Below are 18,233 nucleotides of genomic sequence, written 5' to 3'. Positions count from 1 at the left end.
TCACACCGTCCCTTATGCCACCGAAGATGATCAAGAGAAGAATATCGACCCTAGCTTCCCTGGCCTGCTGATGAGCGGATGAGGGTATGTCTACAGAATATTGATGAAAATTGGGCTGTCTGCACTCTCAAAGTGCATGTTGTTGCCAAATGTATTTCATATGCTGTAAACCTAGTTCATAGTTGTTAGTTTCCTTTAATGCCAAACAAACACATACCAATCGTTGGTTAGAAGGCGATCGCCGAATTCGTCCTCGCTTTCTCCCGTGTCGCTGGCTGTCGTGTCGTTTTCGTCGGTTTCGCTTGCATACGGTTCAAACCGATATGGCTCAATACCTTCAGTTTCTTCTTCAATTTCGTTTTCGCTACCTGCCTCCACACTACAACCATCCGTTTCAATACATGCGTAATCTGTTGAATCGCTTAAGCCGCTGAAATCCGAGTCTGAATCCGAGCTAATGTCGCTATAGCTTGCTGTTCTATGCGCCATGTTTGTTTGTGTTGGCATCACTATGTGACGTCACAGGAAAATGGACGCTGGATTTTAACGATGGTTAAAATCAGGCACTTTGAAGCTTTTTTTAGGGATATTGCGTGATGGGTAAAATTTTTAAAAAAAACTTCGAAAAATAAAATAAGCCACTGGGAACTGATTTTTAATGATTTTAACCCTTCTGAAATTGTGATAATGTTCCCCTTTAAGTTGCAAATAACTTTTTTAACCACATTTTTCTGTCCATCCATCGGTGAGATGATTTCAAGAAAAGTTAATGGCACTTTTGTTGAAAGACCAAAGAACAAAAGTGTTGTCAGTGAGTAAACACCCTTGTATCTGAGCTCTGTTTAGTTCCAGGGACATCCCTGGTTAGACCGGTTCAACTGGATCTCATCTGCTCCAATCAGTGAATGAAGTCTAGTGGGCTGGAACTTAACCACGCCCACTCAGTTGCAGACATAATTTCTCTTGTTATTGGCAAACGCTTCAAATTACTAGTTTGTTTGAATTAATGTTTCATGTTGTGATTTTTTTGTTGTTGTTGAAGTATTGGTAGCATTAACATTTCTTTTATTGTTGGCCCCTGGCAGAGGTCTGTGGTATACATTAGATCCCTGCTTGAGTGGGGATTTATTTTCTCTGCTTTAGATGATAAATTAGTGTTTTTTTATGGTAACTTAAATAAAAGGTAGTTTGATGGCGCTATGGGCTGGGGAAAAAAAGAGTGCCTCCACTTAGAATCCAGCAGTTGGGACTGTTTCCCAGGCCAAAGATTTTCTCGGGATAAATTAGGTCTTTTTATCAAGACCAATAACTTTTATATCTATATTCCAACTTATATTTAACTATAGTTTGTGCGCACGTTTCTTTGCAGCTGGCTTTTGGGTAACGTCTCTAGTAACGTAGTCGTCTTCATATGCTTTTAAAACACCGTCATAGCAATGCTGACGTTTCATGGCTGATAAAGTTTGATGTGTTCAATCTTTTTTTTTTTTTTTTTTAAACAACAATGTTAAAGGTAAATTATTCTCAAGTTGCTGCTGACGTTTAAACATGTCCTCTTAAACCAGGCAATTTATAAAAACTTTTGTTAGCTGAGGAATTTAGCATAGATAAATGTTTTTTTATAGTTCTTTTTAGATTTGAAGATTATATTTTATTTTAATAAACATGTTTTAAATGGTCCATGTTAACAGCTAGCCCCGTGGCAAACTGAAAGGAGAGGGGTAAGGGAAGTCGCAAAGTCAGATCCGAGACTTTGGTACAAGGATTGGCTTTAAAGGGGAACATTATCACCAGACCTATGTAAGCGTCAATATATACCTTGATGTTGCAGAAAAAAGACCATATATTTTTTTAACCAAATTTCGAACTCTAAATGGGTGAATTTTGGCGAATTAAACGCCTTTCTATTATTCGCTCTCGGAGCGATGACGTCACGTTGTGACGTCACATCGGGAAGCAATCCGCCATTTTCTCAAACACATAACAAACACCGAGTCAAATCAGCTCTGTTATTTTCCGTTTTTTCGACTGTTTTCTGTACCTTGGAGACATATCAAACCGCTCAATAGCTTCAGTTTCTTCTTCAATTTCGTTTTCGCTACCTGCCTCCACACTACAACCATCCGTTTCAATACATGCGTACGTAATCTGTTGAATCGCTTAAGCCGCTGAAATACGAGTCTGAATCCGAGCTAATGTCGCTATTCCTTGCTGTTCTATCCGCCATGTTTGTTTGTATCGGCATCACTATGTGACGTCACAGGAAAATGGACGGGTGTATATAACGATGGTTAAAATCAGGCACTTTGAAGCTTTTTTTAGGGATATTGCGTGATGGGTAAAATTTTGAAAAAAACTTCGAAAAATAAAATAAGCCACTGGGAACGGATTTTTAATGGTTTTAACCCTTCTGAAATTGTGATAATGTTCCCCTTTAAGGGCTGGGTTTGGTCGGTTTGGGGTGCGAAGCGGTGCGGCGTGCGTCATATGACACAGTAGCTGTATCGGTCATGAGTTTTTTAATTTTTTCTTAAAGTGACACACATCAAGGGACAGACACAGTATCACTTCTTGTGTTTTATGAGCTGTCATGCTTCAGTAACGTTTGACACATGACTAGGCCTGGGCCGATAACACGTTTTGCTTGACGATTTATTGACTTACAAATTATTGCCGATAAACGATATCATTGCCATTATTTTTTGAGACCAAATCAACCACTGATGTTAATAGATAATAACAATAATAATGCATGTATATCCTTTCAAATGAAAAAAAATGTGAAATTCTTCCATATTTTGACATTGTAATTGGAAACTATTAAATCTCCAAGTTAAATTAAACAAACATAACAATGAAATATACTTTGTATGTTAGCAACATTTTGCACTTGAATAAGAATTAAAACCAAAAGCAATAAAATATGTTAGGGAAGGAGTGGAGGCCCCCTCAAATAAGACAATAATGGTTAAATAAAGTATTGACAAACAAAGTTGCACTTCGATACTGTACATGGAGGCAAGAGTCTTACATTACTTAACTTACAATCAAGTTAGGATTGTTTTAAACAAAAAGTGCAAAGTAACAATATAAACACTACAGTATAAGCAGATGCATTCATTTCATTTATTCATTTATTTCAGGCAATGACATGAAAAGAAAATAAGTACAACACATAATAATATGAATTTATATAATGCAAAAGGTATGTATGTAAGCTTAATGATCCAGTTTTGCCTGAAAGGGAGTGGGAAGAAGATAACTTATTGAATCCCACCCCCGGTTCTCCATTCAGTAAATAATACATTGAGTTTCACTGTTACTTTGTTTAAGGATTATAATACAAATGTTGTATCATGGTGGCATTACCACAGGTAACAATTATTACTCTGTAACAATAATTTGTATCAACAACGTAGGAAGAATGAACATACCAACAATGGTAATAGACAATATACCAACAATGGTAATAGACAATATACCAACAATGGTAATAGACAATATACCAACAATGGTAATAGACAAAATACCAACAATGGTAATAGACAAAATACCAACAATGGTAATAGACAAAATACCAACAATGGTAATAGACAAAATACCAACAATGATAATAGACAATATACCAACAATGATAATAGACAAAACACCAACAATGGTAATAGATAAAATATCAACAATGGTAATAGACAAAATACCAACAATGATAATAGACAAAATACCAACAATGATAATAGACAAAATACCAACAATGGTAATAGACAAAATACCAACAATGATAATAGACAAAATACCAACAATGATAATAGACAAAATACCAACAATGATAATAGACAAAATACCAACAATAGTAATAGACAAAATACCAACAATGGTAATAGACAAAATACCAACAATGGTAATAGACAAAATACCAACAATGGTAATAGACAAAATACCAACAATGGTAATAGACAAAATACCAACAATGGTAATAGACAAAATACCAACAATGGTAATAGACAAAATACCAACAATGGTAATAGACAAAATACCAACAATGGTAATAGACAAAATACCAACAATGGTAATAGACAAAATACCAACAATGGTAATAGACAAAATACCAACAATGGTAATAGACAAAATACCAACAATGGTAATAGACAAAATACCAACAATGGTAATAGACAATATACCAACAATGGTAAGGGACAATATACCAACAATGGTAAGGGACAAAATACCAACAATGGTAAGGAAACATTGAGCACATGTTAACACTTTGAGCCAGAGTACAACATCAAGTCAATTTAAAGACCCTCATCTCTATATTTGAACCAGACCCGATGTTTGTATAATAGTTTAAATCCATTAATAGTTTGGCATTGCTTGTTTTGTAAGTCCAGTTTGTTCCATAGTTTTAGTCCGCATACAGACACACAAAAATGTTTACGCGTGGTTTGAGCGCTCGGCAATGAGAAATATCCAAAGCCTCTCGAGTTATGAGCATGCACTCATCTTATAAAAAACGTTGTCGATTAAGCTGCAATAATTTGTTAAATGCTTTACATAAGATTATTAACAGATAATATGCAAAAAATAAAATAAAAAAGTGACGGATTACGAACACCAACATGACATGACAACATAACAAATATTTGTCAAACATTTTTTTTGGACCATTTTTAGAATTGTAGTTACTTAACAGTATTAAATGGCATCATGTCTTTGGCGATGTATTTAACCGCCCTTTCTGTGAGACCCACACCATTTGGTACGGTTTCTTTGGCACTAACCTCAGGGAGTGTTGACTGTCGGGTGGTTGTGTTTCAGGTTCGAGTATTCGAGCACATTCGTCAAACAGACTCACCGGTGTTGATAGGCTCATCTTGTTCCAAAGAATTTAATTGAAATATTCCCACACATAAAAGCATTTCAAAACGGGTGACAGAGGTTCCTAATTTTGGCTGCTGAAGTATACATTGACTTTATTCTTCTGTTATTTGGATACTTAATTGTACATTAGTCGATATTAGGTGAAATTTGGGTATGGATCCAATACCAAGTAGTTTCAGGGGCAGTATTGGTGATACCAATGCTAAGACTGATACTTAAAATTTTCTAAATCATTGAGTAATTGCATTTTTCAGCAAAATAGATGATGGTATAACAATATAAATTTAAATATTTCACTTATTTCCTTGGATTTATTTCCTTAGTTTGTAAACAATAACATAAACAACAAAATATTTGGTGATAAGAGAAATATCAGTGTAATCATTGTAGTATTGACTATATACGGCTCCGATATTTGGTATCGTTATAGTCGATATTTGTATTAATTTACTCATTTGTTTACGTTCAAGAGCGTTAGCTTGCGGTGTGTAGTTTAGCATTTTTAGCTATTCCTTGTCCTGCAGTGATAACACTTGTAAGACAGTACTTACTTGGTCACCATGGAGGCCAGGACTTTTGACTTAGAATTGGCTTGACACTTGAAGGGGACATAAGTCACTAGCGAGAATGCCAAATTACTCTAAGGACGTGTTCGTTTGCTTGCCGCTGTCAAATTTGCGAGACACGGCTAGAATGTGTTTTTAATATGCATTATCACGATAGTATTAAAAGCTCTATCGTTGGCCTAATTGATATCATTTATATTGTATCACCCTAATAGTTAAGTTAAGTTAAAGTACCAATGATTGTCACACACACACTAGGTGTGGTGAAATTTGTCCTCTGCATTTGACCCATCCCCTTGTTCACCCCCTGGGAGGTGAGGGGAGCAGTGGGCAGCAGCGGTGCCGCGCCCGGGAATCATTTTTGGTGATTTAACCCCCAATTCCAACCCTTGATGCTGAGTGCCAAGCAGGGAGGTAATGGGTCCCATTTTTATAGTCTTTGGTATGACTCGGCCGGGATTTGAACTCACAACCTACCGATCTCAGGACGAACAGTCTAACCACTAGGCCACTGAGTAGGTGGCCTAGTGGCCTAATAGAAACACTGGTGTTTACAGGCAGTCTTGGTCGATTTGGCCGTCAGGATTTTCTTAAAAACTTGAGTTTGTTAAAGCGTCTGACATGAAATGACTTTGTAGTTTTAACACATGCTGTCTAACTGAATCGTACGGAGCCCCTAAAGGGACATGGGGAAAAAATTTTTTTTAGATATGTATCTCGTGCGCACAAGATAGTTTCTCGTGCTCACGAGATACATATTTCAACAAGTAAACAGTACAGTAGGTACTTGATTTTGATATATGTGATGCTCATAAGGGTATTCTAGTGAAATATGCGTTTGTAAATATGCGATGTGTCGAATCACTTTTTGTCAAGCAATATTACATTTAATGACAATTTTACATAAATGAATACATCCAAACATGTTGTACATATTTATTATGTGCAAGAAGAAATAACAGTTACAATTGTGTGTATCTTCCAAACAAGAACGAGGTTTTATCACATCAACATTGGACTAACAACACTCCTTTTAAATCTCATCAATACCACAAAAGAGGCAAACTGTCCTTTTCCAGGCACGATAAAATCTTAAATAATGTCAAACACGTAGCGATACAATAACCAGGAAGATAAAATGTTTGTCTTACACCTAGTAATCCGTTGTGGACAGAGCAAGCCAAAAATGCAGGTTCAAGGAAATACATTTTTGGCAGGCATTCACATTTTGCCACAACACATATGGGGGAAAGTGCTAGTTGGAAATACAGCTTAAACTGGCATTTTCACACACACCTCAAACCAGCCGCACGCATCCAATGCTTTTTGGTGCGCACCAGAAACTATCTCGTGAGCACGAGAAACTTTTGCGTGCGCACGAGATACATATCTAAAAAGAAAAATTTCCCCATGTCCTTTTAGGGCAGACCTGGGCAAACTAAGGACCGGGGGCCACATGCGGCCCGTTAAGCTTTTCAATCTGGCCCGCCGGACATTCACAAATATTTTTTTTAGATCTTGAAGATCGAAACTCTCGCTGCCATTATGATGTGAAGTAATGTTTTTAAAATACTGTAAGTCTTGAACTATACAAAGTATTTCAATGGTTGGAATCTGTGCTTTTGAATTATATACTAGTTACTATGGTAATCTAAGTCACAGCAGCTCGGACGAGGCACCAAGCAGTGTGGGTGGGGAGCGTTTCCACAGAGTGTTTCCAGAGAGGCCAGCCTGAAATGCGGGTGTCAGGGACAGACGAGGAAAGAGATTTTTACAACAAAGTTCTAAAGCTTAGTGATGTATCAAATTGTCGGTGTTTTTTTTTTTTTACCCTTCGCGTTCATATGTTGTCAATATTCAGTGTTTTATCGTTCATAGTTAATGTAAATCCCATATTCTTTATGGGTGTCTCATTCAGTAAAAAAAATGTAAATTGCATTCCGTTTTTTAAGGCGGTCTGTCATAACGTTTTTAGCATTCAATCAGACATTATTGTAAGGTTTTATATTAGTGTTCCTAAAAATAGATATACCGGCCCCAAGACACATTTTTTCTCTAAATTTGGCCCCCCGAGTCAAAATAATTGCCCAGGCCTGCTTTAGGGGCTGCGTAGAATCGGCTTTATGTTAAATAAAAAGTTTTACACTTTCATTTCAGAGTCTGCAGGTGACCAAACGTTGCAGACGGGCGCCGAGAGTTTGGACGACAGCACTGCCCTGGACGATGAGGACATCAGCCCGCCGCAGCAGGGACGACGTAATCGCAGGGAAGCCTGCACCTGCCCTTACTGCAAAGATGGAGAGGGGCGGTACGTGACTAAACCTGATGAGGAATCGAGCGCAGAGCAAGATTGACATTTGTCTCACTCTTTTACTACGTGCCCCAGTAGGAGCGATCCGACCAAAAAGAAGCAGCACATTTGTCACATCACCGGATGTGGCAAGATCTACGGAAAGACGTCACACCTGAGGGCCCACCTTCGCTGGCATACGGGGGAACGACCCTTCGTCTGCAGCTGGTCCTTCTGCGGCAAGCGCTTCACTCGCTCCGATGAGCTTCAGCGTCACAAGAGGACGCACACAGGTGATTAGGGAAAACCCTCGGTCATGATTTGTCATTTTACGCTGATCTTCAGGTACTCTTTACACAACACACTTTTTAAAGCTCCCAAAAAGACTATTTGCAAGAAGTCCATTCATGGCGCTCACAAGCATGACCACAGTACAGCACAGTAAGTAAGTTTCAAGTTTTAATTGTGAGGGGACCGGTCTTTTTGCCGTAGCAGACTTAGGTCATGTCCACACGAACACAGACCGTTTTAAAAACGCATATTTGGGGTTAAAACAATCTCCATCCACACAAGTGTACCGGTAGTTTCAAAACTGTCTACATCTGTCACTACACACACACATACACCTGCTGTCATGCACATTTTGTCCTATCAGAAGCCTGAAAAAGCAGCAATAGCTGACTTGGTGCAGCATTACACCTCCTATTGTGTTTATTTTGATATACTTTAGACCAGTGTTTTTCAACCTTTTTTGAGCCGAGGCACATTTTTTGCGTTGAAAAAATCCAAAGGCACACCACCAGCAGAAATCATTAAAATATGAAACTCGATATTGACAATAAAAAGTCGTCGGATATGACTTCAAACCATAAGCAAGCATGCATCACTATAGCTCTTGTCTCAAAGTAGGTGTACTGTCACCACCTGTCACATCACACCCTGACTTATTTGGAGTTTTTTGCTGTTTTCCTGTGTGTAGTGTTTTAGTTGTTGTCTTGCGCTCCTATTTTGGTGGCTTTTCCTGTTTTGTTGGTATTTTCCTGTAGCAGTTTCATGTCTTCCTTTTAAGCGCTATTCCCCGCACCTGCTTTGTTTTAGCAATCAAGAATATTTCAGTTGTTTTTATCCTTCTTTGTGGGGACATTGTTGATTGTCATGTCATGTTCGGATGTACATTGTGGACGGCCGTCTTTGCTCCACAGTAAGTCTTTGCTGTCGTCCAGCATTCTGTTTTTCTTCCCTTTGTAGCCAGTTCAGTTTTAGTTTCGTTCTGCATAGCCTTCCCTAAGCTTCAATGCCTTTTTTTAGGGGCACTCACCTTTTTTTAATTTTTCAGTTTAAGCATCAGATAGCTTTTTACCTGCACGCTACCTCCCGCTGTCGTCTGCATATTGTGATCACGACAAAGCAATTAGCTACCTGCTGCCACCTACTGATATGGAAGAGTATTACACGGTGCGCCTTATAACCCGGTGCGCCTAATGTACGGAATAATTTTTATTGTGTTTACTGACCTCGAAGATACAGTATATTGCCAAAAGTATTTGGCCACCTGCCTTGACTCACATATGAACTTAAAGTGCCATCAAATGGAATTGTCCAAAATGTTTTGGTATCTTGGAGCATTCAAAGTTCCCTTCACTGGAATTAAGGGGTCAAGCCCAACTCCTGGAAAAACAACCCCACACCATAATTCCTCCTCCACCAAATTCCACAATGCAGTTCGAAATGTAGCGTTCTCCTGGCAACCTCCAAACCCAGACTGGTCCATCAGATTGCCAGATGGAAAAGCGTGACTCATCACTCCAGAGAAGGCGTCTCCACTGCTCTAGAGTCCAGTGGCGACGTGCTTTACACCACTGCATCCCACGCTTTGCATTGGACTTGATGATGTATGGCTTAGAAGCAGCTGCTCGGCCATGGAAACCCATTCCATGAAGCTCTCTGCGTACTGTACGTGGGCTAATTGGAAGGCCACATGAAGTTTGGCGATCTGTAGCAACGTTGCACTATGTGCAGGGTTCGTACGGGTGCGTAAAAACTTTGAAAATGCTTGGATTTTAACGTTGTTTTCAAGGTTGGAAAAAATGCTTGAATTTTGGGTAAAGTGCTTGTAAATGCTTGAAAATGTTCATCATATTTCTCGGCAGTCTGACTCAATAGGCTAATTATAAAATGGAAAAAAGTAAAATAAGTTTCCTTAAAAATGAAAGCTACACGCTTCAATTGTTTGGTTTGCACGAGCCCTTACATTAGGTTGTTGTCATGTATATACGGCTCTGTGTCGCCCCCAAGAAGACAGTGGTGCATCGGTCCATCATGCCGGGAGGCTGTCGTTTTAATGAACATGATGTATGCATGTATTATGATACAAACAAACAAGTAAACAATAATAATTGTTATTTCTTGTAAGGAATGATGTATACATGAATGATGATGATGATACAAACAAACGAGTAAACAACGTTTGCAAACACAAATTACATTGAATAGTCCAGTGTTTTTCAACCACTGTGCCGTGGCACACTAGTGTGCCGTGAGATACAGTCTGGTGTGCCGTGGGAGATTATCTAGTTTCATCTATTTGGGTTAAAAATATTTTTTGCAAACCAGTAATTATAGTCTGCAAATGATGTGTTGTTGAGTGTCTGTGCTGTCTAGAGCTCGGCAGAGTAACCATTTAGTACTCTTCCATATCAGTAGGTGGCAGCCGGTAGCTAATTGCTTTGTAGATGTGGGAAACAGCGGGAGGCAGAGTGCAGGTAAAAAGATGTCTAATGTTTAAACCAAAAATAAACAAAAGTTGAGTGCCCCTAAGAAAAGGCATTGAAGCTTAGGGAAGGCTATGCAGAGCGAAACTAAAACTGAACTGGCTACAAAGGAGGGAAAAAAACAGAATGCTGGACGACAGCAAAGACTTACTGTGGAGCAAAGACGGCGTCCACCAAGTACATCCGAACATGACATGACAATCAACAATGTCCCCACAAAGAAGGATAAAAACAACTGAAATATTCTTGATTGCTAAAACAAAGCAGGTGCGGGGAATAGTGCTCAAAGGAAGACATGAAACTGCTACAAGAAAATACCAACAAAACAGGAAAAGCCACCAAAATAGGAGTGCAAGACAAGAGCTAAAACACTACACACAGGAAGACAGCAAAAAACTAAAAATAAGTCAGGGTGTGATGTGACAGGTCGTGACAGTACACCTACTTTGAGACAAGAGCTATATTGATGCATGGCAACAATTCCGACAACGACTTTTTATTGTCAATATCGGCTGCTGAGTTTAATTTTTTAATGTTTTCTGCTGGTGGTGTGCCTCCTAATTTTTTCAATGAAAAAAGTGTGCCTTGGCTCAAAAAAGGCTGAAAAACACTAGTCTACAGAAACACTGCTTCATTTTCTATTCCCCATTCAGTTAATGATAACTGCTGGTTCAATGTTAGGCTTAGGTTTTAGCAGATTTTCCGTATTTTTCCCACAGACAACATTTGGTGACCTCAAACAAGGCTATGGATTGATTCACACTGGTTTTTGCCTTTAGAAGGGTTCTGGAAAAACTGGAAAATTGATCTTAAGTCCTTAAAAAGTGCTTAAATTTGGCCATGGAAAAGGTGTACTAAGCCTGTATGCGCTTCAGCATCCGCGAGTGATGGGTCCGGCAACACCGATGCATCAGCGCATGCGTCGAGCTCATAGAGCAAAACCCTGCGTCGAGCTCATAGAGCAAAACCCTGCGTCGGTGCGCGTACCGCTTTTAGAAAGTCACGTGACCGATCATGAGCTGTTTTGGTCACGTGACCAATACGCGAACTATGTCGCACTGATGAGCCGGAGAAATAATAACTAAGAAGAGAAATCGTCTAAAATGTAATACGTTGGAAATACTGTTTTTTAAAAAAATAAAAATGTGTAAAAAAAACCCAACAAATTCCCAGTCCACAAGCATCCTCATTCACAACACGTTCTCTTAGATTTCCATGTTATGATACAGGTTCACATTATTTATTGACTGTATCTAAAATAGATAAAAATATATTTTTTATTTAAATGAAGATATGAAATAATCCTAAATGAAATACAATGACTTGGTTTATATTATTGTATATAATGCAGGGGTCGGCAACCTGCGGCTCCGGAGCCGCATGCAGCTCTTTGATCACTCTGATGCGGCTCAGCTGCATACTTGCCGACCCCCCCGATTTTCCTGGGAGACTTCCGGATTTCAGTGCCTCTCGCAGAAAACTCCCGGGATTAATATTTTCCGATTTTCACCCTTACAATAACAATAAGGGAGTGCTATGATGGAACAACATTTAGCACCCTCTGCAATCTGTACCAACAGCGTGCCAGCCCAGCCTCTTGTTATATGCATCTTCTGCTTGCTCACGTATGTGACAGCAAGGCATACTTGGTCAACAGCCACACAGGTTACACGGACGGTGGCCATATAAAACAACTTTAACACTCTTGCTAATAATGCGCCACACTTTGAACTAAAACCAAACAAGAATGACAAACACATTTCGGGAGAACATCTGCACCTTAACACAACATAAACACAACAGAACAAATACCCAGAATCCCATGCAGCCCTGACTCTTCCGGGCTACATTATACACCCCTGCTACCACCAAACCCCCCCCCCCCCCCCCCTGTGCGTTGGTTGAGGTGGGCGGGGTTTGGTAGCGGGGGTGTATAATGTAGCCCGGAAGAGTTAGGGCTGCATGGGATTCTGGGTATTTGTTCTGTTGTGTTTATGTTGTGTTACGGTGCAGATGTTCTCCCGAAATGTGTTTGTCATTCTTGTTTGGTGTGGGTTCACAGTGTGGCGCATTTTTAGTAAGAGTGTTACATTTTTTTATACCGCCACCGTCAGTGTAACCTATGTGGTTGTTGACAAAGTATGCCATCCTGTCACTTATGTGAGCAAGCAGAATCCCCATACAACGTGTGGCTGGGCCGGCACGCTGATTGTAGTGGGCGCTAAATGCTGCACCATCACGGCACTTTCGAGAGAACAGTTACCCTGAAATTCGTAAGTCTGCCGGAAAAATTGGGAGGGTTGACAAGTGTGACGCTGTCAAGCGCCATTCATATAAAACTTGCGGGCCGCACTGACATTCAATTTTCATATTAAGGTGCGGGCCGCGTGTCTGAGACCCTTGGTTTATACATTGCACAAAGCAAAAAAAAACTTTGTATGCAGTGTTATTTCATTTTAAATTTCAAAAGATTTTTGTGGCTCCCATTGTTTACTTTAATTTGTGAAACTGGTCAAAATGGCTCTTTGAGTGGTAAAGGTTGCCGACCCCTGTACTAGGTCATAAAATCAGTGTCAGTTGAGTCGGTCCATAGGTTGCCTGTCAGGATTTTTAATGTCCAGCAGATGTCAGTATTTAGCGACACAGTATCACTACAGTTTTGCAATGTGTCGAAACGCTTCATGACGCCTCATCAAACCATCACTAGCATCCACTGACCCCTCTGTCAGTTTACGTGACCTACCACTTGGTGGCTGAGTTGCTGTTGTTCCCAAACTCTTCCATTTTCTTATAATAAAGCCAACTTTGGAATATTTAGGAGCGAGGACATTTCACGAGTGGATTTGTTGCACAGGTGGCATCCTATGACAGTTCCACGCTGGAAATCACTGAGAGCGGCCCATTCTTTCACAAATGTTTGTAGAAACAGTCTCCATGCCTAAGTGCTTGATTTTATACACCTGTGCCAAGTGATTAGGACACCTGATTCTCATCATTTGGATGGGTGGCCGAATACAGTGTATTTTATTTGGTACATGATAAGTGTGGCCAGTAGATGGCAGTCAAACATAAGAGATTGACTGATTGATTGATTGAGACTTTTTTTAGTAGGTTGCACAGTGAAGTACATATTCCGGACAATTGACCACTAAATGGTAACACCCGAATAAGTTTTTCAACTTGTTTAAGTCGGGGTCCACTGATTCATGATACAGATATATACTATCAGATATACAGTATACTATCATCATAATACAGTCGTCACACAAGATAATCACATTGAATTATTTACATTATTTACAATCCGGGGTGTGGAGGGGGTTGGGGGGTTGGTTAGGTTTGGTAGTTATCATCAGTCATCAACAATTGAGAACAGAGAAATGGATATTGGAACAGTGTAGGTCTGACTTGGTAGGATATGTACAGCAAGTAGTGGGCAGAGAGAGAGATCAGAAGGCATAAGAAAAAGTATCTGCATTTGATTGTTTACATTTGATTATTAACAATCCGGGGAGGGTGTTAGTTTAGGGTTGTAGCTGCCTGGAGGTTAACTTTTATTGCGGTTTTGAAGGAGGATAGAGATGCACTTTCTTTTACACCTGTTGGGAGCGCATTCCACATTGATGTGGCATAGAAAGAGAATGAGTTAAGACCTTTGTTAGTTCGGAATCTGGGTTTAACGTGGTTAGTGGAGCTCCCCCTGGTGTTGTGGTTATGGCGGTCATTTACGTTAAGGAAGTAGTTTGACATGTACTTCGGTATCAGGGAGGTGTAGCGGATTTTATAGACCAGGCTCAGTGCAAGTTGTTTGACTCTGTCCTCCACCCTGAGCCAGCCCACTTTGGAGAAGTGGGTAGGAGTGAGGTGGGATCTGGGGTGGAGGTCTAGAAGTAATCTGACTAGCTTGTTCTGGGATGTTTGGAGTTTAGATTTGAGGGTTTTGGAGGTGCATGCGTAATCGATAGGTGTGGACTGCAAGATGACGCCAGTAAAACCTTTTGTTTCATCTATAATGTCGACACAAACTAATCTGCTTGAAATGTGTTCTCCAGGCGAGAAAAGGTTTGCGTGCCCGGAGTGTCCCAAGCGCTTCATGCGGAGCGACCACCTGTCCAAGCACATCAAGACCCACTTCAACAAGAAGGGAGCGCTGGGCGCCAACAGCGGCGTCATCTCCACCAACCCCGCCTCGCCGGCCATGGAGGGCAGCTCGGACGGGCTGTCCGCCGGCGATCAGCACACCATCGTCGCCATGGAAACCCTATCTGCGGAGAGCATAGCTCGGTTAGCCAGCAGCGGTATCAACATGGTGCCGGTGGACCTGAATCACATCAACGGGGGCAGCTACTAGGAGGTGCGTTCAAAATGCTTCAGGTTGAACACTTTTTCTATTAGAGCGGATTTAAACACCTGTGGCATTTAAATTTGTTTACAGAAATCATCAAATCTTTTTTGTATATTTACTTTGCCACCTGGAAGGTTGATTTTATACATCATGAACTTTACATATTTCATGGAATATTATGGATATCATAGCCAAACATTAAAAGTCAAAAACAGCATTTTTCTTTGTGGTTCTTCGGGACAACTGGATGTTTTTTTTCTTCTTTTTCCGCCCTACAATCCAACAATTGTAAGATAAAAAAATAAAAAAAAGAGCCTGGATGTAATCCTGGGACGAACTATTTAACATGTTGAGGTACACAAAACAACCAGCGTGTGTGTATATAGAAATATATATTTGCTAAAGTCATGACAAACAATGTTAGGATCGTCCGTCTTAATTGTGAGACTTTTTTGCCTTTCTTAATCTGACCTTTGTTCACGTGTGTAGATCTAGTCTTCCCATAATAACACTAGTATCTTTCTGGAAGCTTCTTTCTCTCTCTCTCTCTGTGGTACAAGCTCACACTTTGCCTTTTTGTCTGTCCAATTTGTTTGTATGCTCAAACCAAAGGTTCATAAAGCAAAACTAGCAGTTGTGTTGGGGCTGCCAAGTGTGCAGAATGAGGACACGCTTATTAGCTGCAGGAGAACGTCTTCTTGACTTCACTATTTGTACGTTTGAAGCTGAGACAAACACTTCATTTTACAAGTGCTCTTCTTTTTCATGAGGGATTTTATTTTGTATTCTACTGCAAATGCAAACCGCTGGATTAAAACCTGATATTCTCTCTTTTGGCTCGCTTGCTTCTTCACACATTTGTCACTTCAACATGGTCTTTAACTTGGCTTTGTGCAGTAGATGCTCAAAAACAGCACTCTTGTCGTATAGCGGATTTTTGACTTGTGTCTTGGGGTTTGTACTATGAAACAGCAGAGCGCTCCTAACATTTACGATCTTTGACAAGCATTTTTGCAGTAGATTCTCAAAAACACTTGTCATATAGCGGATCTTTGACTTGTTTTGGTGGTTTATACTATGAAACAGCAGAGTGCTCCTAACATTTAGGATCTTTTGAGAAGCATTTTTGCATTAGATGCTCACAAACAGCACTCTTGTGATATAGCGGATCTTTGACTTGTGTTTTTTTTTTTCACCATGAAACAGCAGAGCGCTCCTAACATTTAGGATCTTTGACAAGCATTTTGCAGTACATCCTCAAAAACAGCACTCTTGTGATATAGCAGATCTTTGACTTGTGTTTTTTTTTTTTTTTTTACTATGAAACAGCAGAGCGCTCCCAACATTTAGTATCTTTGACAAGCATTTTTGCAGTAGATGCTCAAAAACAGCACTCTTGTCCTAGAGCGGATCTTTGACTTGTGGTTTTTTTGTTTTTTTTTACCATGAAACCGCTGAGCGCTCCTAACATTTAGGATCTTTGACAAGCATTTGTGCAGTAGATCCTTAAAAACAGCACTCTTGTGATATAGCAGATCTTTGACTTGTTTTTTTTGTTTTTTTTACCATGAAACAGCAGAGCGCTCCCAACATTTAGTATCTTTGACAAGCATTTTTGCAGTAGATGCTCAAAAACAGCACTCTTGTCCTAGAGCGGATCTTTGACTTGTGGTTTTGTTTGTTTTTTTACCATGAAACCGCTGAGCGCTCCTAACATTTAGGATCTTTGACAAGCATTTTTGCAGTAGATGCTCACAAACAGCACTCTTGTGATATAGCGGATCTTTGACTTGTGTTTTTTTTTTTCACCATGAAACAGCAGAGCGATCCTAACATTTAGGATCTTTGACAAGCATTTTTGCAGTATCGGTACATCCTCAAAAACAGCACTCTTGTGATATAGCAGATCTTTGACTTGTGTTTTTTTTAAATTTTTACCATGAAACAGCAGAGCGCTCCCAACATTTAGTATCTTTGACAAGCATTTTTGCAGTAGATGCTCAAAAACAGCACTCTTGTCCTAGAGCGGATCTTTGACTTGTGGTTTTGTTTTTGTTTTTTACCATGAAACCGCTGAGCGCTCCTAACATTTAGGATCTTTGACAAGCATTTGTGCAGTAGATCCTCAAAAACAGCACTCTTGTGATATAGCAGATCTTTGACTTGTGTTTTTTTTTTTTTTTTTTTTTTTACCATGAAACAGCAGAGCGCTCCCAACATTTAGTATCTTTGACAAGCATTTTTGCAGTAGATGCTCAAAAACAGCACTCTTGTCCTAGAGCGGATCTTTGACTTGTGGTTTTGTTTGTTTTTTTACCATGAAACCGCTGAGCGCTCCTAACATTTAGGATCTTTGACAAGCATTTTTGCAGTAGATGCTCACAAACAGCACTCTTGTGATATAGCGGATCTTTGACTTGTGTTTTTTTTTCCCACCATGAAACAGCAGAGCGCTCCTAACATTTAGGATCTTTGACAAGCATTTTTGCAGTACATCCTCAAAAACAGCACTCTTGTGATATAGCAGATCTTTGACTTGTGTTTTTTTTTTTTTTTTACCATGAAACAGCAGAGTGCTCCCAACATTTAGTATCTTTGACAAGCATTTTTGCATGAGATGCTCAAAAACAGCACTCTTGTCCTAGAGCAGATCTTTGACTTGTGTTTTGCTTTTTTTTTACCATGAAACACCAGAGCGCTCCTAACATTTAGGCTCTTTGACAAGCATTTTTGCAGTAGATGCTCAAAAACAGCACTCTTGTCGTATAGCGGATCTTTGACTTGGGTTTTGGTGTTTATACTATGAAACAGCAGAGCGCTCCTAACATTTAGGATCTTTAACAAGCATTTGTGCAGCAGACCCGCAAAAACAGCACTCTTGTCATATAGCAGATCTTTGACTTGTTGGTTTTTTTTACCATGAAACAGCAGAGCGCTCCTAACATTTAGGATCTATGACAAGCATTTTTGCAGTAGATTCTCAAAAGCACTTGTCATATAGCGGATCTTTGACTTGTTTTGGGGGTTTATACCATGAAACAGCAGAGCGCTCCCAACATTTAGGATCTTCGACAAGCATTTTTGCAGTAGATGCTCAAAAACGGCACTCTTGTCATATAGCGGATCTTTGACTTGTTTTCAGAGTTTATACTATGAAACAGTAGAGCGCTCCTAACATTTAGGATCTTTGACAAGCATTTTTGCAGTAGATTCTCAAAAACACTTGTCATATAGCGGATCTTTGACTTGTTTTGGGGGTTTATACTATGAAACAGTAGAGCGCTCCTAACATTTAGGATCTTTGACAAGCATTTTTGCAGTAGATGCTCAAAAACAGCACTCTTGTCATAGAGCGGATCTTTGACTTGTGTTTTGGGTTTTTT

The 18,233-nt window shown here is 39.7% G+C and overlaps 1 protein-coding gene across 3 annotated transcripts in view; it reads left to right on the top strand.

The window, feature by feature from the left end:
- Positions 1-15,067, top strand: part of sp1 (sp1 transcription factor) — a 37,131-nt gene extending 22,064 nt beyond the window's left edge. For 2 of the 3 annotated variants that reach the window (XM_061937698.1, XM_061937700.2), the window contains exons 4-6: positions 7,602-7,752; positions 7,831-8,027; positions 14,558-15,067. In XM_061937698.1, the coding sequence (XP_061793682.1) occupies positions 7,602-7,752; positions 7,831-8,027; positions 14,558-14,856 (647 nt within the window). In that variant the 3' untranslated portion in view covers positions 14,857-15,067. The remainder of the gene's footprint in view (positions 1-7,601; positions 7,753-7,830; positions 8,028-14,557) is intronic. The other variant, XM_061937699.1, reaches the window with a different exon arrangement.
- Positions 15,068-18,233: the final 3,166 nt, after the last annotated feature.

The sequence above is a fragment of the Nerophis lumbriciformis genome, linkage group LG03 (genome assembly GCF_033978685.3).
Source record: "Nerophis lumbriciformis linkage group LG03, RoL_Nlum_v2.1, whole genome shotgun sequence".
NCBI classification, from domain to species: Eukaryota; Metazoa; Chordata; class Actinopteri; order Syngnathiformes; family Syngnathidae; genus Nerophis; species Nerophis lumbriciformis.
This window is presented reverse-complemented; position numbering and strand designations above follow the sequence as displayed.